This window comes from Larimichthys crocea, chromosome XVI, assembly GCF_000972845.2.
Source record: "Larimichthys crocea isolate SSNF chromosome XVI, L_crocea_2.0, whole genome shotgun sequence".
Taxonomy (NCBI): Eukaryota; Metazoa; Chordata; class Actinopteri; family Sciaenidae; genus Larimichthys; species Larimichthys crocea.
Genome location: NC_040026.1, coordinates 4693738 through 4717319, shown reverse-complemented (window position 1 = coordinate 4717319; position 23582 = coordinate 4693738). Strand labels below are relative to the sequence as shown.

The following is a 23582-nucleotide window of genomic DNA, read 5'->3' as shown; positions in this document are numbered from 1 at the left end:
TACTTCACTAAGTCCATGTGCGAAAGTTTTCCCACATGTACAAATATACGGCTTGTCTGCAACCTGTTCGCTGAACCCTCTCTGTGCTGATCTTTTGTCTAATTGTGAATCTTACATCCTATTTTGATATTCTTTTTTTACAACAGGCTTCCATGACATTATCTGTGTGTATCTATGCTTTCTTCTGTTGTATTGTCGTGGTAATATTTACTGTCCTTTCTTTTTTTTTTTTTTCTTTTCCCTTTTTTTTTTTCTCCCTTCTTTTCTATTTCTGGGTTATTTTTGTATATGGACACTCTGTCTGAAAGCTTTCCCACATGTCGCGCATATCCATTCATGTTATCTGCCGATTCTCACCCCCTTGTGTGACTTTCCTGTCCTGTGATGCTGTCCAGCTCCTTATACTCTCTTCCATTACCTGATGTTACACATTCTTTTCACCTTCCTTTGACACATTCCTTGCAAAACCGGTACGTGCGGACCTCGTAATACTTTTCGTGCGACCTTTAACTTCTATACTACTGTGGATTGGCAAACGGCCATTACCTCACGGCTCGCAATCCGCTTCCCACACCCCGCGTCCCCCCTGTACAAATATACGGCCTTGTTTGCACCTTCATACACTCGAGCCCCCGCAACTTCATCTTTGAAGTCCATTTTCTTAGTGTAAATACCCTTTGTACCTCACCAAAAATTGCCGCTCTATCACGCCATGTTGTGTCATATATACTATACCGGTATGTCTCCTCACCACTGCTCTCCCGTGTATTCTAAGCTGGTGTTTCACCGCACTCCCAGCTCATGTACCTCTATATTTATCTTCCAATTTTTTTTTCACTTTCCATCACCTAAGGTGTCTACACACTTTAATACAGACCCGGATTCGCTCGGACCCACATTCTAATGTTCAGGTACCCGCCTGATCTTCTCGTTATTTCCCTCCCCTTGTTCAGGTGCTATGGCCACTTGTCACTCTGCGTTTTATTGTTGGATTTGATCGTTGGGCATCAATGCATATGTTTCGTATGATCTTCACGTACTGCCATTCATCGATCTCCTTCCCTTGTTCCTTGTTATGCTCTAATTTACCTCCTCTACTCCTACTTTGATGTTGTATACACATTCGTTTCTTGTGTTTCCTTCCCCCTCTGTTTCCCTTTCTCCTCCTCTCTCTTTCTTCTCTCCTCCTCTTTCTCTTTTGGCCCCCTCCCTTTTTCCCCTTTCCCCCCCCTTCCTTTTTTTTTCCCCCTTCACTCAATCATCCCCCTCCCCCCCCCCCCCCCCCCCCCCCCCCCCCCCTCCCCCCCCCCTTTCTCCACCCCCCCCCCCCCCCCCCTTCCCCCCCTCCCCCCCCCCCCCCTGTTTTTTTTTTTTTTTTTTTGTTTTTTTTTTTTTTTTTTTTTTTTACCCCACCCCCTGTCACCCTCCGCGCACCCGCGCCACCTCTGGTTGCTACTCAATGCGCATTGCCGTTGTTATACAGCACTTCAGTATGGTCACCTTTAGGTATCCTGCTTCCATGTGTGCAGATACCCATCATGCCTCATCAGTAGAGGAACGTTGAACCTACACAAACGTCCCATCGGAGTCCTCGGCAGTACAAGTCTCGTCCTCCGAGGGGGGGAGTTCCGTTCGCTCTTTAATCTGTAGCATGGCGTCGGGTCCTGTTGTGAGACTGAGACGTCGTCTCCGGTTACCTTACTGGCCCTGTTTTAGGCGCATGGAGGGTGGAGAAGGAGCCGCTCTCCTCTGTCCGTCCTGCAGGTCGTACTCAATTGTTGCTGTTGGAGATTCTGAGGGACAGAGATATAACAGACCATAGATGAAGTGTCACCCTACTGTGATGGTGCAAGAGGAAATGCAGACATGCGACGTAATATTATTCGTATTTTTTTTTTTTTTTTTTTTTTTTTTTTTTTAGTAGAGCCTGTAGCAGTACACGTCAATGCTGTTTTTTCCTTGCTGCTGTTGCTATCTAACAACTATAATTATAAATGATATTAACTAGTAAAATTTAACACACTCATCCTGTGTGTAACTTTATTTCAGGTTTCCAAACGATATCCAGCAGTTTGCGCTGACGATAGATCTCTTCTTCGTACTCGCCGATAGTTTTTATAAAAACTCCAAATATTTCTTCAGCAGCAGCAGTTAGTCGCTCGTTGACAAACTCTCTCAAACACTCAACTGAAGACATTGTTGCTTAATTACGAATGAAATAATTGACTGTGTGTCCGCTTACAATGCCGTCTTCCACTTATTCATTCACGTGGGTGCACAGATCTAACGCTGCTAACAGCTGTGTGTTTGTTTACTTCCGCTGGATGTCACACTGTTAAGTTCCGACGGTGGATGTGCGGAGGTTATTATGTTCCGCTTGCAGATGAGTAGATGGTATTAAAACTGGTGTTTGTATTATTAGCAAATGTGTAAGTTTTTGTCGTATTCAGTGGCGCTTGCAGTTGAAAGATGTTTTGAAGAAAATAAGTTCCAGTATTGTAATCAAGTAACACGTTACTTGGAGAGCTTCCAGCCGAATAATGAACTCTCCTGAACTATGCAGGGAAAGCCCTTATATACAGTGAGGGGTTATGCTCCCAGGACATGCCAGTCAAAGTCAGCAATAATATAACTCGCATATAGAGAGAGGTACAGAAGAAAGAGAGGCCCCTAAAAAAAAAACACGGGACCTGAGACACCCGATCCTACTGACTCCCTCAACTTTCATTGCAAACACAAACGTCAACACACTTGACAGTGGGCCGTCCTGGGTTCTTTGGTCCCCTTATCCAAATAACCTTCAAAGTCAGGATGGAAAAATAAACAGCCAGCGACATAGACAAGTATCTCATTGTAAACCATATGTGTGATATAGTACTAATATTAGTATGTAATATGCACCTATGTGCAGACACCTCAGTTTCAAGAATAATCAGCACAATCTGTAACAAAAGATATTTGCTTATCACACATAAACAAAGCATTATGAGTGACAGCTTTTCTTTTTCTCTTGTTGAAGATACAGTCAGCTTTTCACTTCTAGTGACCAACACGTTTTTAATTGAATACATCTCTTTCAATCCAAAAGAGACAAGTGAATGAAGTAAAGATGATTGTTTATTATATAAACTCTCTGTCCAAATTTAATATCATTGTTGAATCCATTTTCTGTATCGTGAAACTTCAGAACTTTAGCAAGCAGTGTTGATCACAGAGCTGTATATTAGCAGTACTCCAAAAAGTACACAACATTTACACTTCGTAAACATTTATTTCAGTGTGTCTGTCTGTGTGTGTATATATACAAACATACATATTCTGTATAAAAAACAACATTTCACATATTCTGATAATTCTATTTGCTAATTCAGCTATAAATCAGGCACAGTGAAGTAGTGTACAGTATAAAACAGCAAAACTAAGGAACATTTATGTACAATAGGAGTTCTCATATTGTCATACAAAAACAGTCAGTGGTTCTTCACGTTCTGGACCCAAACATTGCAAAGGTCTCTCACCAGTGTTGGCTCCTCTCATGGACTGTAAGGTCACATGATTTGTGAGTTAACAGCTATTAACCTGCATGGATTTTGATGTGCTCTTTCAGTCAGATGTGGCGCAGTATGTTTTCTTACCACTGTTTCATGTAAGGCCCCTTACCTGTGTGTGTTGCTGCATGTTTTTTCAAGTGTGTCAGAACAATGAACCTTTTCTCACACGTTGCAAGCGTACGGCTTCTCACCATTGTGGACACGTCTAATGTGGATTTTCAGATGACATCCCTGTGAAAAAGCTTTCCCACATGTTGTACAAATATATGGCTTCTCACCTGTATGAACTCTCTGATGCGTTTTCAATGTTGACACTCTACTGAATCTTTTCCCACAGATCTTGCAAAGGTAGGGCTTCTCTTTATTGTGGACATTTCTAACGTGGTAATTCAAGTTACTTCTCTGTGCAAAAGCTTTCCCACATGATGTGCAAATATACGGCTTTCACCGTGTGAACTCTCTGATGCATTTTCAATGTTGTTACTACACTGAATCTTTTCCCACAGATCTTGCAAAGGTACAGCCTCTCATTATTGTGGACGCATCTAATGTGTATACTCAAGGTACGACTGTATCTGAAAAGCTCTCCCACATTGTTGTACAACTATACGGCTTCTCACCTGTGCTGGATTCTCTGACTTCTTTCAAGTTTTTACTCCATGAATCTTTTCCCACAGATCTTGCAAAGATGGCTTCTCATTTTGGGACGCATCTATGTGCGCGTTCAATTAAGATTCTGTGTGAAAGCTTTCCACACTGTTGTACAAATATCCTGGCTTCTCACCTGTGTGGATTCTGATGCATTTTCAATTGTTGACACTTCTACTGCAATCTTTTCCCACAGATCTTGCAAAGGCATGGCTCTCATTATGTGGACATGTCATAATGTGGGTATTCAAGGTACTACTCTGTTCTGAAAGCTTACCACATGTTTACAAATACCGGTTTCCACCTGTGTGAACTCTTTGTGTATTTCAATAAAGAAACTCTACAAAATCTTTACCGCAGGTTTGCAAAAATACGGCTTTCATCTGTGGTATTCTCATGTGGTCACAATACTGACTGTAATATTTAACAATCCTTTTCCACAGGTCACATTTAAAGATTGTTTGTGAATATTACTGTCAGCCCCCTGACGCTAGTTAGGGTTTGTAGACAACGTTCCTGTGACTTCTGTTTTCTACTGTTGGATTGTTTTTTCTGAACTCTGCATCTCTCGTGAGTCTTCATCTTGTATCCTTTCTGATCTTGGCTCTCCGCGGCATTAACAGTTGTTTCAAACCAGGCAGCTGGTGGTCAACTTTTCAGGTTCTGCTTCCACTGTGGTCCCTTTCCTCATCAGTAGGAGTCACCACAAGGTATCCGCTCCACCTTATCACAAGCTCCTTTCTCCCTCCTGACTGGTGCAGAGTCTCCTGTTCCCTTTCTCTGTACAGGTCTGGGTCCTCTGGTCCAGACGGAGCTCCTCTCCTGTTCAGAGCGCTGGTCAGTGAGAACCTCCTCCCCTTCCTCCTCACAGACATGTTGCTGTTGGAGATCTGGAAGGACAGAGAACAAAAGGTGAGGTGGGTTGCCGTGGGCATGTCTATATGTGCTAAATGTAACTGCTGAGAAATAAACAGGAAATAACTTTTTATTCCTCTGATTAACAGCTTTATCAAGGCTGGTGCTCGCTCACTGTTATTGTTACTCTATGTGTCTTGACCAAAGCTCTCTCTCTCTCTCATCATCAAAATTAAACTTCTCTGTGTCATTATTTTGTGGCGTAAATTACAAGTCAGATCCGGATTTAGAAGCTGGGTACATGAAACAAACAAAGTCACAACACACTCACAGGTAGATTATCAGAGTTTAGTCCATGAATCTCAACAGCAATAGACAAACGTTGACGGGTAAAGAGTGCTAGTGCGGAAAGATCTGCAAGAATGAGAAGGGCCTAAAGATCCATCAAACTAGGATGAAATGTAAGGAGCGACTGCAAACACCAAAATGCACAGCTCTAGAGCCTGGTGAGACAGAAGAGGAGCCGGGCCCGGAAGTACCCCACAGAGCCCAGGGCCTCCAAGTGGTGCAAACAGTCCTTTCGAACAGGCAGTTCGAGAAGAGAAGGATCAGATGGCCCCAAGCCTCTAAAACAGCAGAGTGGCTTTTGACAAGGATGTGAACAAGGTGCTGGAAGCAACAGCCAAAGGAGATGTTGAGAGGAGGCTTCAGACTATGACGACCATCATAGTGAGTATGGCTGCTAAGAGGTTTGATGTTGAGGAGGAAAGGGCGGCCAAGCAGCCTTACTTCAAGAACCAGAGGGTAGTTAAAATCCATAACATCAGGACAGAACTCAAAAGCCTTGAAGAAACAGCACAGGGCAGCATGTGAAGAGGAGCGTGCACCTGTGGTAGAGCTCCATCTCATGCTCAGGGAGAGGCTCCTAAACCTGTGCACAGCAGAACAACACAGGAGACGCCGGAGGGAGAGGGCTAGGAAGCGGGCTGCCTTCATCAACCACCCTTTCGGCTTCATGAAGGAGCTTCTTGGACAGAAACGAAGTGGACGACTGGCCTGTCGAAGGAGGAAGTCGACCACCACCTCCACGACACCTTCAGTGACCCCACCCGAGACCAAGAGCTAGGACAGTGCAAGGCTGTAAAAAGACCGCCAGAGCCTGCTGAGGCCTTCGATCTGAGGGAGCCACTACTGAAAGAAGTTCAGGAGTTGGTGCGGAAAGCAAGGTCCAGGTCAGCACCAGGACCAAGCGGAACGTCCTACAAGGTCTATAAGCACTGTCCCAAGTTGCTGTACCGGCTTTGGAAGATCTTGAGGCTCATCTGGAGAAGAGGGAAACAGTACCAGCAGGCGGTTTGCAGAGGGAGTGTGGATTCCTAAAGAGGAGGACTCCAAGACGATCAGCCAGTTCAGAATAATCTCGCTGCTCAGTGTCGAAGGGAAGATTTTCTTCAGCATTTTAGCTAAGCGACTGATACATCGATACCTCGACACCTCCATGCAGAAGGGTGGCATCCCCGGCGTACCAGGATGCTTTGAGCACACTGGCGTGGTCACTCAGATCCTCAGAGAGGCAAGGGAGAACAATCGATTGATCTGGTGGTGCTGTGGTTAGATCTGGCCAATGCACTAGGCTCGATGCCCCACACGTTAGTCCTCGAAACATTGGAGAGGCACCATGTTCCCGCTGCAGTAAGAGAGCTCATCCTGGATTAGTACGGTGATTTCAGCCCGAGGGTCTCAGCAGGATAACAACATCTAGTGGCACAGATTGGAGGGTGGGATCATCACAGGCTGCACCATTTCAGTGGTCCTGTTCACTCTAGCGATGAACATGTTGGGGAAATCAGCCGAACCAGACTGTGCAGAGGTCCCAAGTCCAAATCTGGGATCTGCCAACCACCTATCCGTGCCTTCATGGATGACCTAACAGTAACCACCGAGTCAGTGCCTTGAGGCAGATGGATCTTGACGGGGCTGGAGAGGCTAATGGAATGGGCCAGGATGTCTTTCAAGCAAACAAAGTCAAGATCCTTGGTCTTGAAGAAGGGCAGAGTAGCAGACAAGTTCCGCTTCTCTATCTCAGGAACACCAATCCCCACCATCTCTGAGAAGCCGATAAAGAGCTTGGGAAAGTTCTTCGACAGCAGCCTCAGGGATTCAGCCTCCATCAAGAACACTTGTGAGAAGTTAGAGGGATGGCTGAAGGATGTCGACAAGACAGGCCTCCCAGGAAAATTCAAAGCATGGATTTACCAACACGGGATTCTGCCAAGGATACTGTGGCCATTGCTCCTCTATGAGTTTCCGATCACTACCATCTTAGATCTGGAAAGGAGAGTCAGTTGCCTACTGAGGAGATGGTTGGACTGCCGAGGAGCTTGAGCAACATCGCCCTCTATGGAAACACCTGCAAACTAACACTCACCTTGAAATCCATTGAGGAGGAGTTCAAGGTTTTGCATGCAAGGAAGGTGTTGCAATTCAGCGAGTCAGCGGATCCAAAAGTATCTGGGGCAGGAGTAGCAGTCAGGACTGAGGAAGAGCGGGTCTCGGAACCATAGCATCCCCCCGTTTTGACAAGGCTCGGGGAAAGGAGCGGAGGCAACTAGTCCAGAATGAGGTGAGAGCAGTGATCGAAGAGGAGAGATCCAGCAGAGCAGTGGGAATGAGACAACAAGCGCCTGGATGAGATGGGAGCAAGGTGCGGAGAGGTAGATCTTGTGGACTGACCTTTGGCAGGCAGAGCCACCCACTCAGTCTTAGTCCAGGCCGTCTACGATGTACTCCGCCCTTCCAACTTGCACTGCTGGGGTTTGTTCGACCATCCAGCATGCCTCTTTGCCAAAGAAAGGGGACCCTCGAGCACATATTGAGTTGCTGCCCAAAAGCTCTGGGGGATGGCCGTTACCGATGCCGTCACGTCAGGTGCTCAAGACCATCTCAGAGAGCATCTATAGTGGCATCACCAGCTGTCGGAGGTCAAAACCCACAAAGAGAGCAATCAACTTTGTCAGAGCTGGGGAGAAGCCAAGTACAACACCAAGAGCAACTTCAGGGCTTCTCAACATTGCACAGGACTGGCAGCTGTCAGTGGACTTGGGCAGCCAACTCAAGTTCCCCCACCATGTTGATAAGACCACACTCAGACCTGACATCATTTTGAGGTCAGAGGCAACAAAGAGTGTTGTCATGCTGGAGCTCACTGTGCTGTGGGAAGAGCGAATGGAGAGGCCTTTGAGTGGAAGAGGGGGAAATATGACGGCCTAGTCAGCGACTGCCACAGACGAGGCTGGAAGGCTAGGTGTTTGCCTGTCGAGGTAGGGTGCAGAGGCTTTGCCGGACAGTCTCTGTGCAGGGCCTACACTGCATTGAGCATCACAGGAGAGAGAAGGGCCATCCGGAACAACACAGAGGCATCAGAGAAAGCCTCTAGGTGGCTCTGGATAAAGAGAGCGGATCTGTGGTTAAATGCTGCTGGGGCACAAGCTGAGGCGTCATGAACCTCAGCTGGGCCGCCTGAGAGGGTGTCTGATGTTCGGAAGGCCCGAAACACTCAGTGATCTCAGGTCCATCACTGATGATGTGCCCCAGCGAAGCATCAGTAGATGTTTCATTACAAACTGCTTCAGAGACATTTCAGGCTTTCTGTGGAGGTTTGACCGATCCGAGTGTCTGCTTGGCTCACGAAATGTGATGTCAGGCTCTGTTTTTTCCAAAAGTTTAATCTGGCTCAACTTCTCAACCCCTGTGTTGCTGAGGGCTGATGCAGAAACGCATGACCCCCACTGAAATGAATGAAGAAACTTCAGTTTTGGCCGCGGCGCATGATCCTGTGTGAATCTGCGCTAACTGAGCATTCTGCTGTTAAGCAAAGAAAACAACTACAGCTTTCTGGTTGAAGCCACAAGCCCCCAGTATAATGGAATGGAGAGATAGGGTAAAAAATGTCTTCATCATGGACAAAACCTCAGCAAGGTTACAGTTAAAATCAGATAGATGGTAAAGACAATGTCAGAACTCTATTCACCTAATTCTTCTTTATCATATTTTTGTTGTCTTTTTGCACTTACTGCAGTACAGCTGATACTAAATGCATAAATGCATGCATCTAATGCTGCACATGTTTCACGTTTTCTCCTTTTAACAAGGAGGAAGAAATATTCCTTGACAAAGTGTGTGGACTTGATTATATGTTGGAACACGTGAACCTGCAGAAGCATCACCTATTGTACTTTCCTAGTATAGCTATATGATACATGTATGTCATGGAATACATGTGCAATAAAAAGTAAAAAACAACAACAAAAAAAAAAACAATGATGTTAGTTAGTAAAAGTTTTACACACCTATCCTGTGTAACTTTATTTCAGGTTTCCAAACGATATCCAGCAGTTTGCGCTGACGATAGATCTCTTCTTCTGACTCTGCATCTCTAGTAGAGTCTTCATTCTTGTGTCCTTTCTGATCTTGGCTCTCAGCTGCATTAAAGTTGTTCAACAGCAGCTGGTGGTCACTTTCAGGTTCTGCTTCACTGTGGTCCCTTTCCTCATCAGTAGGAGTCACCACAAAGGTATCAGCCTCCACCTTCATCACAAGCTCCTCTCCCTCCTGACTGGTGCAGAGTTCCTCCTGTTCCTCTTTAATCTGTACAGGCTCTGGGTCCTCTTGGTCCAGACTGGAGCTCCTCTCCTGGTTACAGAGCTGCTGGTCAGTGAGAACCTCCTCCTCTTCCTCCTCACAGACATGTTGCCTTTCGATCTCGCGTCGAGGGACAGAGAACAAAATTAATTGACACTACTGTGATGGTGAAGAGGAATGCATGACAGACATGCGAGTAATAGTAGCAGTAACGTCACTGCTGTATCTAACAACTATAATTATAAATGATTAACTAGTAAAAGTTAACACACCTATCCTGTGTAACTTTATTTCAGGTTTCCAAACGATATCCAGCAGTTTGCGCTGACGATAGATCTCTTCTTCGTACTCGACGATGTTTTTTATAAAAAACTCCAAATATTTCTTCACAGCAGCAGAGCAGTTAGTCGCTCGTTGACAAACTCTCTCAAACACTCAACTGAAGACATTGTTGCTTAATTACGAATGAAATAATTGACTGTGTCTCCGCTACAATGCCGTCTTCCACTTTATTCATTCACGTGGCGTGCACAGAGCTAACGCTGCTAACAGCTGTAGTGTTTGTTTACTTCCGCTGGATGTCACACTGTTAAGTTCCGACGGTGGATGTGCGGAGGTTATTATGTTCCGCTTGCAGTTGATGGTAGTTAAAACTGGTGTTTAGTATTATTAGCAAATGTTGTAAAGTTACAAGAATAATCAGCACAATCTGTAACAAAAGATGTTTGCTCATCACACATAAACAAGCATTAGAGCAGACAGCTATTTTCTTTTTCTCTTGTTAAAGATACAGTCAGCTTTTCACTTCCAGTGACCAACAAGTTTAATGAATACATCTCTTTCAATCAAAGTGACACGGAATGAGTAAAGTAAATGATGTTTATTTATAATAACTCTCTGACCCAATTTAAATATCATTTTGTTTAATCCATTGTTTCTGTATCGTGAAACTTCAGAACTTTAGCAAGTAGTGTTGATCACAGAGCTGTATATTAGCAGTACTCCAAAAAGTACACAACATTTAAACTTTGTAAACATTTAGTTCAGCATGTCTGTGTGTATATATACAAACATACATATTATGTATAAATGACATTTCACATATTCTGATAATTCTATTTGCTAATTCAGCTATAAATCAGGCACAGTGAAGTAGTGAACAGTATAAAACAGCAAAATTAAGGAACATTTATATACAATAGGACTTCTCATATGGTCATACAATACAGTCAGTGAGTTCTTCAGTCTGACGATGAAACAACATTGCAAAGGTCTCTCACCAGTGTTGGCTCCTCTCATTAACTGTAAGGTCACATGATTTGTGAGTTAACAGCTATTAACCTGCATGGATTTTGATGTGCTCTTTCAAGTCAGATGTGGCGCAGTATGTTTTCTTACACATGTCGCAGTGTATGGCCCCTTACCTGTGTGTGTTGCTGCATGTTTTTTCAAGTGTGTCAGAACAGCGAACCTTTTCTCACACGTTGCAGGCGTATGACTTCTCACCATTGTGGATGTCTGCTATGCTTTTTCACAGGCTGACGCTCTACTGAATCTTTTCCCACAGATCTGCAGGTAGGGCTTCTCTTTATTGTGTGGACCTGAATCTAATGTTGTTGTTCAAATTAGATCCCGTGCAAAGCTTTCCCACATGTACAAATATATGGCTTCTCACCTGTGTGAACTCTCTGATGCTGGTTCAATGTTGTTACTACACTGAATCTTTTCCCACAGATCTTGCAAATATACGGCTTCTCTTTATTGTGGACGAATCTAATGTGGGCGTTCAAATTAGATCCCTGTGCAAAAGCTTTCCCACATGTACAAATATATGGCTTCTCACCTGTGTGAACTCTCTGATGCTGGTTCAATGTTGTTACTACACTGAATCTTTTCCCACAGATCTTGCAAATATACGGCTTCTCACCTGTGTGAACTCTTTGATGTACTTTCAATAAATCAATTCTACTAAATCTTTTCCCGCAGGTTTTGCAAATATACGGCTTCTCTTTATTGTGGACGAATCTAATGTGTTTCTTCAAATCAGATCCCTGTGTGAAATCTTTCCCACATGTTGTACAAATATATGGCTTCTCACCTGTGTGAAATTTCTGATGCTTTTTCAATGTTGACTCTTCACTGAATCTTTTCCCACAGATCTTGCAAAGACATGGCTTCTCATTATTGTGGACGCATCTAATGTGGGCGTTCAAATTAGATCCCTGTGTGAAAGCTTTCCCACATGTTGTACAAATATACGGCTTCTCACCTGTGTGAACTCTTTGATGCTTTTTCAATGTTGTTACTAAACTGAATCTTTTCCCACAGATCTTGCAAATATACGGCTTCTCACCTGTGTGAACTCTTTGATGTACTTTCAATGAATAAATTCTACAAAATCTTTTCCCGCAGGTTTTGCAAAGGTACGGCTTCTCACCTGTGTGTATTCTCATGTGGTTCACAAGTACTGACTTATGTTTACAATCCTTTCCACAAGTGTCACATTTAAAAGAGTGTTTGTGAATATTACTGTCAGCCCCTGACGAGTTAGGTTTGTTGACGAGGTCACTGTGACTTCTGTTTTCATACTGTTGATTGTTTTGTTCTGACTCTGCATCTCTAGTAGAGTCTTCATTCTTGTGTCCTTTCTGATCTTGGCTCTCAGCTGCATTACAGTTGTTCAACAGCAGCTGGTGGTCACTTTCAGGTTCTGCTTCACTGTGGTCCCTTTCCTCATCAGTAGGAGTCACCACAAAGGTATCAGCCTCCACCTTCATCACAAGCTCCTCTCCCTCCTGACTGGTGCAGAGTTCTTCCTGTTCCTCTTTATTCTGTACAGGCTCTGGGTCCTCTTGGTCCAGACTGGAGCTCCTCTCCTGGTTACAGAGCTGCTGGTCAGTGAGAACCTCCTCCTCTTCCTCCTCCTCCTCACAGACATGTTGCTGTTGGAGATCTGGAGGGACAGAGAACAAAATTAATGTCACACTACTGTGATGGTGAAGAGGAAATGCAGACATGCGAGTAAATTAGTAGCAGTAACGTCACTGCTGTATCTAACAACTATAATTATAAATGATTAACTAGTAAAAGTTTAACACACCTATCCTGTGTAACTTTATTTCAGGTTTCCAAACGATATCCAGCAGTTTGCGCTGACGATAGATCTCTTCTTCTGACTCTGCATCTCTAGTAGAGTCTTCAGTCTTGTATCCTTTCTGATCTTGGCTCTCAGATGCATTACAGTTGTTCAACAGCAGCTGGTGGTCACTTTCAGGTTCTGCTTCACTGTGGTCCCTTTCCTCATCATTAGGAGTCACCACGAAGGTATCAGCCTCCACCTTCATCACAAGCTCCTCTCCCTCCTGACTGGTGCAGAGTTCCTCCTGTTCCTCTTTAATCTGTACAGGCTCTGGGTCCTCTTGGTCCAGACTGGAGCTCCTCTCCTGGTTACAGAGCTGCTGGTCAGTGAGAACCTCCTCCTCTTCCTCCTCACAGACATGTTGCTGTTGGAGATCTGGAGGGACAGAGAACAAAATTAATGTGACACTACTGTGATGGTGAAGAGGAAATGCAGACATGCGAGTAAATTAGTAGCAGTAACGTCACTGCTGTATCTAACAACTATAATTATAAATGATTAACTAGTAAAAGTTTAACACACCTATCCTGTGTAACTTTATTTCAGGTTTCCAAACGATATCCAGCAGTTTGCGCTGACGATAGATCTCTTCTTCGTACTCGACGATAGTTTTTATAAAAACTCCAAATATTTCTTCAGCAGCAGCAGTTAGTCGCTCGTTGACAAACTCTCTCAAACACTCAACTGAAGACATTGTTGCTTAATTACGAATGAAATAATTGACTGTGTCTCCGCTACAATGCCGTCTTCCACTTCATTCATTCACGTGGCGTGCACAGAGCTAACGCTGCTAACAGCTGTAGTGTTTGTTTACTTCCGCTGGATGTCACACTGTTAAGTTCCGACGGTGGATGTGCGGAGGTTATTATGTTCCGCTTGCAGTTGATGGTAGTTAAAACTGGTGTTTAGTATTATTAGCAAATGTTGTAAAGTTACAAGAATAATCAGCACAATCTGTAACAAAAGATGTTTGCTCATCACACATAAACAAAGCATTATGAGCAGACAGCTATTTTCTTTTTCTCTTGTTAAAGATACAGTCAGCTTTTCACTTCCAGTGACCAACAAGTTTTTAATGAATACATCTCTTTCAATCAAAAGTGACAAGTGAATGAAGTAAAGATGATTGTTTATTATATAACTCTCTGACCCAATTTAAATATCATTTTGTTTAATCCATTCTTTCTGTATCGTGAAACTTCAGAACTTTAGCAAGCAGTGTTGATCACAGAGTTGTATATAAGCAGTGCTCTGTGTGTATATATGCAAACATACATATTATGTATAAAAACAATATTTCACATATTCTGATAATTCAATTTGCTAATTCAGCTATAAATCAGGCACAGTGAAGTAGTGAACAGTATAAAACAGCAAAAATAAGGAACATTTATATACAATAGGACTTCTCATACGGTCATACAATACAGTCAGTGAGTTCTTCAGTTCTGACCACAAACCACTGGAAATGAATTGTCTCCCATGTTTTGCAAATACAAATCTACTTGACTGTGACTTATACATTTTGACAAACACTGCAAAGGTCTCTCACCAGTGTTGGCTCCTCTCATGGACTGTAAGCAATTAACCTGTATGTATGTTGATGTCTTTTTTCAAGTCGGATGTGGCGTAGTATGTTTTTTCCATTGTGTCAGAACAACAAATGTTTTCTTACACGTTGCAGGTGTACGGCCTCTCACTGGTGTGGACGCATCTAATGTGGACATTCAAGGCACTACTCTGTCTGAAAGCTTTCCCACATGTACAAATACACGGCTTCTCACCTGTGTGGATTCTCTGATGCTTTTTCAATGTTGACACTTTACTAAATCTTTTCCCACAAATCTTGCAAAGGCATGGCTTCTCATTATTGTGGACATGTCTAATGTGGACGTTCAAGGTACTACTCTGTCTGAAAGATTTCCCACATGTTGTACAAATATATGGCTTCTCACCTGTGTGGATTCTCTGATGCTTTTTCAATGCTGACTGGCAACTGAGTCTTTTCCCACAGATCTTGCACGGCCTCTTACCATTGTGGACGCATCTAATGTGGATGTTCAAGGCTTTACTCTGTGTGAAAGCTTTCCCACATGTTGTACAAATATACGGCTTCTCACCAGTGTGGATCATCTGATGCTCTTTCAATGTTGGCACTTCACTGAATCTTTTCCCACAGATCTTGCAAAGGTACGGCCTCTCATTATTGTGGACACGTCTATTGTGTACATTCAAGGCACTACTGTATCTAAAAGCTCTCCCACATGTTGTGCAAATATACGGCTTCTCACCTGTGTGAACTCTTTGATGTATTTTCAATGAATAAATTCTACAAAATCTTTTCCCGCAGGTTTTGCAAAGGTACGGCTTCTCACCTGTGTGTATTCTCATGTGTTTCAGAAGTACTGACTTATACTTATAATCCTTTCCACAAGTGTTACATTTAAAAGAGTGTTTGTGAATATTACTGTCAGCCCCTGATGAGTTAGGGTTGTTGACGAGGTCACTGTGACTTTTGTTTTCATACTGTTGATTGTTTTGTTCTGACTCTGCATCTCTAGTAGAGTCTTCATTCTTGTGTCCTTTCTGATCTTGGCTCTCAGCTGCATTACAGTTGTTCAACAGCAGCTGGTGGTCACTTTCAGGTTCTGCTTCACTGTGGTCCCTTTCCTCATCAGTAGGAATCACCACAAAGGTATCAGCCTCCACCTTCATCACAAGCTCCTCTCCCTCCGGACTGGTGCAGAGTTCCTCCTGTTCCTCTTTAATCTGTACAGGCTCTGGGTCCTCTTGGTCCAGACTGGAGCTCCTCTCCTGGTTACAGAGCTGCTGGTCAGTGAAAACCTCCTCCTCTTCCTCCTCACAGACATGTTGCTGTTGGAGATCTGAAATTCAAAAGGAATGTGACACTACAGTGATGGTGAATAGCAAATGCAGACATGCAAGTAAATTAGTAGCAATAACGTTACTGATGTATCTAACAATTGTGATTATGTATGAATGGTTTTCCTCATTTTTATGTTATTAAAACAGGTTTAGCACAGATAAACAATGGGAAGAACCATTTAAAGGAGAACATAACGTAATTAGTAGCCCAAAATGGAGAAAATTTGATTAGAAGATCAAAGATCCAAATGTTTTAGATTTCTGAAAGAATAGTCAAATGAAAATGTAACATGTTGTGAGTATTAATTTCACTTTAAAGCCAGAACTTTACATACTGGGTATAGCTCCTTACATTAGGATGGATAGGAATTTGATTTCCTTGGGATTCACATAGGCTCAGGGATTGCAGCAACTCCTAGCAGGGTTGACTGGTGGTGGGGGGAGGGTTAGGGGAGCTGAGGTGGGTTGCAGTGGGCATGTCTATACGTGCTGAATGTAACCTCTGTGAAACTATCAGGAAATAACTTTTATTCCTCTGATTAACAGCTTTATCGAGGCTAGTGCTCGCTCACTGTTATGGTGACTCTATGTTGTTTTGGAATTTTCTATCCTGAGGTAATACGAGGTCACGTGTGGGCCTTGAGGTCCTCAGCAGTGTTAGTTGTTTGGCTTTAGTTGGGAACGGCAGGTGGCAGTCTATCTCAACACTGTGGTGGCCAGGGTCGAAGAGACCTATTGCTGCCTTCCTAGACATAATAGATAGCTGGCCGTTGACGTTCCAATCTGCGTAAGCGGACATCTGTGTCTCCAGACTAGAATATGTTGACAATAACGCCTCCATGAGTAAAAAACATTCTCTTTGACTAATTCTGGATGTATAGTATTTGTGGTGTTATTTTGGGGTTTAAAGTCTATCCACCAGCACGAGTTCGGCAGAATGTGAGACCGACTCAGGCACTTCTGATGAACTTTAACAGTGTCTCTAATTCTCCTTGGCCAAGCGTCAATAAATAATACAGCATAAGACACCAGAGGCTCCTGAACACTTTCTTCCTTCCTGACCTCACCATTGACCACTGACTTCAGCAATTTCTCCACAACTGATACTAAATGCATGCATCCAATGCTGCACGTGTTTCACGTTTTCTCCTTTTAACAAGGAGGAAGAAATATTTCTTGAAAAAGTGTGTGGACTTGATTATATGTTGGAACACGTGAACCTGCAGAAGCATCACCTATTGTACTTTCCTAGTATGACTATATGATACATGTATGTCATGTAATACATGTGCAATAAAAAGTAACAACAACAAAAAAAAAACCCCTAAAAACAAAAATGTTAGTTAGTAAAAGTTTTACAAACCTATCCGGTGTAACTTTATTTCAGGTTTCCAAACGATATCCAGCAGTTTGCGCTGACGATAGATCTCTTCTTCGTACTCGACGATAGTTTTTATAAAAACTCCAAATATTTCTTCAGCAGCAGCAGTTAGTCGCTCTTCGACAAACTCTCTCAAACACTCAACTGAAGACATTGTTGCTTAATTTACAAATGAAATAATTGACTGTGTCTCCGCTACAATGCCGTCTTCCGCTTGCTGCTGCTAACAGCTGTAGTGTTTGTTTACTTCTTCTTCTTTCTTCTTTGGTGTTTTACGGCAGTCAGCATCCTTATAGTTGCATACACCGCCATCTTCTGGACTTTACTTCTTTACTACTTCATTTTTCTTTTTCCTTTTTAAAATTATTTTTATTAACCCAGTTAAAACAAGATATCTCATTATGATTTTCCTCCCTTCTCTACATTTCCCACATTCTATTACACTTTTGACACTTTTCTCCACTGCTCCTGTCCTCCGCAGCCTGCCATCATCTCTTCCCTCTCCCTTTCATATCCCTGACAATCAACCATCACATGCTCCACTGTCTCTCTCTCCTCACAGCTACATAGACCAGTTGAATGTTTCCCTACTATATATTGAGTGTGCTATTCAATCTACTGTGCCCTATTCTTAGTCTGCTCATTGTCACCTGTTCCACTCTGATACCTCCACAACACCCCACCTCTCCTACTTCATCCTGTAGTTTATATAAATGTCTCCCCTTTTCCTGGACTTTCCAATATTGTTTCCATTGATTAATTATTTCTTTCCTTATTAAACTTTTTCCTTCTGCTTTTGATGATTTTACTATTATTTCCACCTCCTCTTTCTTTGCTGCCTCCTTTGCAATTTTGTCTGCTTTTTCATTCCCCTGTATCCCTAAATGGGCTGGTACCCACATGAACACCACCTCCCTCCCCTGCTGTGTTAATCTGGATGTCCTCAACAGTATTTCATCTAATATTTCCTGATGTGTTTTTTCTGCCCTGTTTTTAATGCCCAAGAGTGATGAGATTGAATCTCTACATATGATTATCTTTCTATCCACCCTGTTCTCCACCCATTCTATTGCCAATACTATTGCACATAGCTCCACCACATATACGCTTTAATGATCTGATGTTCTTTTTGATACTTTGTTATTATGACTGGGAACCACCACTGCTGCACCTGTTGCTCCTCTTTTTGGTTCTTTTGATCCATCTGTATATAAGTAAATATATTCCCAATATTTTCCATCTGTGTAGTTATAAAATTCCTGTACCAGGTCCGCTGTTTTATTTCTTCTTTTGATGTCCCATATTTTTAGATCTACTCTTGCTTCTTGTAACGTCCATTCTGGTATTGTCGTCCACAGAACTGTTAGGCTGAATTCTATTTGTTTATTTACTTCCACTGGATGTCACACTATTAATTTCCGACGGTGGATGTGCGGAAGTTATTATGTTCCGCTTTCAGTTGATGGTATTGAAATATCTGGTATTTATACTGGTATTTAATATCATCAGTAAATGCAGTAAACTTTCAGGAATAATCAGCACAATCTGTAACAAAAGATGTGTGCTCATCACACAAAAACAAAGCATTATGAGCAGACAGCTATTTTCTTTTTCTCTTGTTGAAGATACAGTCAGCTTTTCACTTCCAGTGACCAACAGGTTTTTAATGAATACATCTGTTTCAATAAGAAGAGATAAGTGAATGAAGTAAAGATGATTGTTTATTATATAACTTATATAAACTACACATTTAAACTTTGTAAACATTTATTTCAATGTCAGTGTCTGTGTGTATATATACAAACATACATATTATGTATAAACATTTTTTCTCAAATTCTGATAATTTTATTTGCTAATTCAGCTATAAAACAGCAAAATTAAGGAACATTTATATACAATAGGACTTCTCATATAGTCATACAATACAGTCAGTGAGTTCTTCAGTTCTGACGATGAACAAACATTGCAAAGGTCTCTCACCAGTGTTGGGTCCTCTCATTGACTGTAAGGTCACATGATTTGTGAGTTAACAGCTATTAACCTGCATGGATTTTGATGTGCTCTTTCAAGTCAGATGTGGCGCAGTATGTTTTCTTACACGTTTCAGTGTATGGCCCCTTACCTGTGTGTATTGCTGCATGTTTTTTCAAGTGTGTCAGAACAGCGAACCTTTTCTCACACGATGCAGGCGTATGACTTCTCACCATTGTGGATTCTCTGATGCCTTTTCAAGGCTGACGCTCTACTGAAGCTTTTCCCACAGATCTTGCAAAGGTAGGGCTTCTCTTTATTGTGGACGGATCTAATGTGTTTGTTCAAATCAGATCCCTGTGCGAAAGCTTTCCCACATATTGTACAAATATATGGCTTCTCACCTGTGTGAACGCTTTGATGTATTTTCAATGAATCAATTCTACTAAATCTTTTCCCGCAGGTTTTGCAAATATACGGCTTCTCACCTGTGTGTATTCTCATGTGGTTCACAAGTACTGACTTATATTTACAATCCTTTCCACAAGTGTCACATTTAAAAGACTGTTTGTGAATATTACTGTCAGCCCCTGACGAGTTAGGGTTGTTGACGAGGTCACTGTGACTTCTGTTTTCATACTGTTGATTGTTTTGTTCTGACTCTGCATCTCTAGTAGAGTCTTCATTCTTGTGTCCTTTCTGATCTTGGCTCTCAGCTGCATTAAAGTTGTTCAACAGCAGCTGGTGGTCACTTTCAGGTTCTGCTTCACTGTGGTCCCTTTCCTCATCAGTAGGAGTCACCACAAAGGTATCAGCCTCCACCTTCATCACAAGCTCCTCTCCCTCCTGACTGGTGCAGAGTTCCTCCTGTTCCTCTTTAATCTGTACAGGCTCTGGGTCCTCTTGGTCCAGACTGGAGCTCCTCTCCTGGTTACAGAGCTGCTGGTCAGTGAGAACCTCCTCCTCTTCCTCCTCACAGACATGTTGCTGTTGGAGATCTGGAGGGACAGAGAACAAAATTAATGTGACACTACTGTGATGGTGAAGAGGAAATGCAGACATGCGAGTAAATTAGTAGCAGTAACGTCACTGCTGTATCTAACAACTATAATTATAAATGATTAACTAGTAAAAGTTTAACACACCTATCCTGTGTAACTTTATTTCAGGTTTCCAAACGATATCCAGCAGTTTGCGCTGACGATAGATCTCTTCTTCGTACTCGACGATAGTTTTTATAAAAACTCCAAATATTTCTTCAGCAGCAGCAGTTAGTCGCTCGTTGACAAACTCTCTCAAACACTCAACTGAAGACATTGTTGCTTAATTACGAATGAAATAATTGACTGTGTCACCGCTACAATGCCGTCTTCCACTTTATTCATTCACGTGGCGTGCACAGAGCTAACACTGCTAACAGCTGTAGTGTTTGTTTACTTCCTCTGGATGTCACACTGTTAAGTTCCGACGGTGGATGTGCGGAGGTTATTATGTTCCGCTTGCAGTTGATGGTAGTTAAAACTGGTATTTAGTATTATTAGTAAATGTTGTAAAGTTTTGTCGTATATTCAGTGGCGATGCAGTTGAAGATGTTTGAAGAAAATAAGTTCCGTATTGTAATCAAGTAAAACGTTACTTGGAGAGCTTCCAGCCGAATAATGAAACTCTCCTGAACTATGCAGGGAAAGCCCTTATATACAGTGGAGGTTATGCTCCCAAGACATGCAGTCAAAGTCAACAATAATATAACTCTCGTGTAAGAGAGGGACAGAAGAAAAGAGAGGCCCCTAAACAAACACCACATGGGACCTGAGACACCCGATCCTACATGACTCCCTCAACTTACATTGCAACACAAACATCAACACACTTGACAGTGGCGCCGTCCTGGCAGTTCTTTGGTACCCGTATTCAAATAACCTAAAAGTCAGAGTGGATCAAAATAACAACTAGCAACACAGACAAGTATCTCAATGTGAACCATATGTATATAATAGTATTAGTATTAGTATGTAACTATGCACCTATGTGCAATCTGTTAGAAAAAATGTTTGCTCATCACACATAAACAAAGCATTATGCGCAGACAGCTATTTTCTTTTTCTCTTGTTGAAGATAGTCAGCTTTTCACTTCTAGTGACCAACAAGTTTTTAATGAATACATCTGTTTCAATCATGAGACAAGTGAATGAAGTAAAGATGATTGTTAATTATACAACTGTGACCCAATTTAAATATCATTTTGTTTAATCCATTCTTTCTATATCGTGAAACTTCAGAACTTTAGCAAGCAGTGTTGATCACAGAGCTGTATATTAGCAGCACTCCAAAAAGTGCACAACATTTAGACTTTGTAAACATTTATTTCAATATGTCTGTGTCTGTGTGTATATATATACAAACGTACATATTATGTAGAAAAAGACATTTCACAAATTCTGATAATTCTGTTTGCTAATTCAGCTATAAATCAGGCACAGTGAAGTAGTGTACAGTATAAAACAGCAAAACTAAGGAACATTTATATACAATAGGACTTCTCATATGGTCATACAAAACAGTCAGTGAGTTCTTCAGTTCTGACGATGAACAAACATTGCAAAGGTCTCTCACCAGTGTTGGCTCCTCTCATGGACTGTAAGGTCACATGATTTGTGAGTTAACAGCTATTAACCTGCATGGATTTTGATGTGCTCTTTCAAGTCAGATGTGGCGCAGTATGTTTTCTTACACATGTCGCAGTGTATGGCCCCTTACCTGTGTGTGTTGCTGCATGTTTTTTCAAGTATGTCAGAACAGCGAACCTTTTCTCACACGTTGCAGGCGTATGACTTCTCACCATTGTGGATTCTCTGATGCATTTTCAAGGCTGACGCTCTACTGAATCTTTTCCCACAGACGTTGCAAAGACATGGCTTCTCTTTATTGTGGACGAATCTAATGTGTTTGTTCAAATCAGATCTCTGTGTGAAAGCTTTCCCACATGTTGTACAAATATACGGCTTCTCACCTGTGTGGATTCTCTGATGCTTTTTCAATGTTGTTACTACACTGAATCTTTTCCCACAGATCTTGCAAAGGCATGGCTTCTCATTATTGTGGACGCATCTAATATGTTTGTTCAAATAAGATCCCTGTGCGAAAGCTTTCCCACATGTTGTACAAATATATGGCTTCTCAGCTGTGTGGATTCTCTGATGCTTTTTCAATGTTGTTACTACACTGAATCTTTTCCCACAGATCTTGCAAAGACATGGCTTCTCATTATTGTGGACGCATCTAATGTGTACACTCAAGGTACGACTGTGTCTGAAAGCTCTCCCACATGTTGTACAAATACACGGTTTCTCACCTGTGTGAACTCTTTGATGCATTGTCAATGAATCAATTCTACGAAATCTTTTCCCACATGTTGTGCAAATATATGGCTTCTCACCTGTGTGAACGCTTTGATGTATTTTCAATGAATAAATTCTACGAAATCTTTTCCCGCAGGTTTTGCAAATATACGGCTTCTCACCTGTGTGTATTCTCATGTGGTTCACAAGTACTGACTTATATTTACAATCCTTTCCACAAGTGTCACATTTAAAAGAGTGTTTGTGAATATTACTGTCAGCCCCTGACGAGTTAGGGTTGTTGACGAGGTCACTGTGACTTCTGTTTTCATACTGTTGATTGTTTTGTTCTGACGCTGCATCTCTAGTAGAGTCTTCATTCTTGTGTCCTTTCTGATCTTGGCTCTCAGCTGCATTAAAGTTGTTCAACAGCAGCTGGTGGTCACTTTCAGGTTCTGCTTCACTGTGGTCCCTTTCCTCATCAGTAGGAGTCACCACAAAGGTATCAGCCTCCACCTTCATCACAAGCTCCTCTCCCTCCTGACTGGTGCAGAGTTCCTCCTGTTCCTCTTTAATCTGTACAGGCTCTGGGTCCTCTTGGTCCAGACTGGAGCTCCTCTCCTGGTTACAGAGCTGCTGGTCAGTGAGAACCTCCTCCTCTTCCTCCTCACAGACATGTTGCTGTTGGAGATCTGGAGGGACAGAGAACAAAATTAATGTGACACTACTGTGATGGTGAAGAGGAAATGCAGACATGCGAGTAAATTAGTAGCAGTAACGTCACTGCTGTATCTAACAACTATAATTATAAATGATTAACTAGTAAAAGTTTAACACACCTATCCTGTGTAACTTTATTTCAGGTTTCCAAACGATATCCAGCAGTTTGCGCTGACGATAGATCTCTTCTTCGTACTCGACGATAGTTTTTATAAAAACTCCAAATATTTCTTCAGCAGCAGCAGTTAGTCGCTCGTTGACAAACTCTCTCAAACACTCAACTGAAGACATTGTTGCTTAATTACGAATGAAATAATTGACTGTGTCACCGCTACAATGCCGTCTTCCACTTTATTCATTCACGTGGCGTGCACAGAGCTAACACTGCTAACAGCTGTAGTGTTTGTTTACTTCCTCTGGATGTCACACTGTTAAGTTCCGACGGTGGA

At 42.3% G+C, this 23582-nt stretch overlaps 4 protein-coding genes across 4 annotated transcripts; all 4 read right to left on the bottom strand.

Moving 5' to 3' along the window:
* Window positions 1-3624: 3624 nt before the first annotated feature.
* LOC109140724 (zinc finger protein 567-like) lies at window positions 3625-13780 on the bottom strand. Its single transcript, XM_027289433.1, is given in 9 exon segments — window positions 3625-3719; window positions 3721-3996; window positions 3998-4155; window positions 4904-5089; window positions 6541-6618; window positions 6911-7256; window positions 11334-12648; window positions 12796-13209; window positions 13357-13780. Coding segments are annotated over 9 exon segments (3033 nt in total). The 5' UTR covers window positions 13529-13780; the 3' UTR covers window positions 3625-3631.
* Window positions 13781-13944: 164 nt separating this feature from the next.
* Window positions 13945-17336, bottom strand: LOC109139029 (zinc finger protein 595). Its single transcript, XM_019261262.2, has 2 exons — window positions 17084-17336; window positions 13945-15719 (listed from the first exon to the last, which is right to left on the bottom strand). The coding sequence occupies exons 1-2, from the start codon at window positions 17253-17255 to the stop codon at window positions 14506-14508; spliced, it is 1386 nt and encodes a 461-aa protein (XP_019116807.2). The 5' UTR covers window positions 17256-17336; the 3' UTR covers window positions 13945-14505.
* Window positions 17337-18883: 1547 nt separating this feature from the next.
* LOC113747904 (zinc finger protein 391-like) lies at window positions 18884-20528 on the bottom strand. Its single transcript, XM_027289734.1, has 2 exons — window positions 20221-20528; window positions 18884-20073 (listed from the first exon to the last, which is right to left on the bottom strand). The coding sequence occupies exons 1-2, from the start codon at window positions 20390-20392 to the stop codon at window positions 19280-19282; spliced, it is 966 nt and encodes a 321-aa protein (XP_027145535.1). The 5' UTR covers window positions 20393-20528; the 3' UTR covers window positions 18884-19279.
* Window positions 20529-21867: 1339 nt separating this feature from the next.
* On the bottom strand, window positions 21868-23564 carry LOC109139944 (zinc finger protein 3 homolog). The gene is made up of 2 exons (XM_027289728.1): window positions 23253-23564; window positions 21868-23105 (listed from the first exon to the last, which is right to left on the bottom strand). Exons 1-2 carry the CDS (start codon window positions 23422-23424, stop codon window positions 21886-21888), a joined length of 1392 nt encoding a protein of 463 aa, XP_027145529.1. The 5' UTR covers window positions 23425-23564; the 3' UTR covers window positions 21868-21885.
* Window positions 23565-23582: the final 18 nt, after the last annotated feature.

Excerpts from the sequence above, each read along its gene's own strand:
- LOC109139029 (XM_019261262.2), bottom strand. The coding sequence starts at position 17,255 with ATGTCTTCAGTTGAGTGTTTGAGAGAGTTTGTCGAAGAGCGACTAACT. Across the intron at positions 15,720-17,083 it reads AATAAAGTTACACCGGATAG|ATCTCCAACAGCAACATGTC; the intron begins GTTTGTAAAACT and ends TTTGAATTTCAG.
- LOC113747904 (XM_027289734.1), bottom strand. The coding sequence starts at position 20,392 with ATGTCTTCAGTTGAGTGTTTGAGAGAGTTTGTCAACGAGCGACTAACT. Across the intron at positions 20,074-20,220 it reads AATAAAGTTACACAGGATAG|ATCTCCAACAGCAACATGTC; the intron begins GTGTGTTAAACT and ends CTGTCCCTCCAG.
- LOC109139944 (XM_027289728.1), bottom strand. The coding sequence starts at position 23,424 with ATGTCTTCAGTTGAGTGTTTGAGAGAGTTTGTCAACGAGCGACTAACT. Across the intron at positions 23,106-23,252 it reads AATAAAGTTACACAGGATAG|ATCTCCAACAGCAACATGTC; the intron begins GTGTGTTAAACT and ends CTGTCCCTCCAG.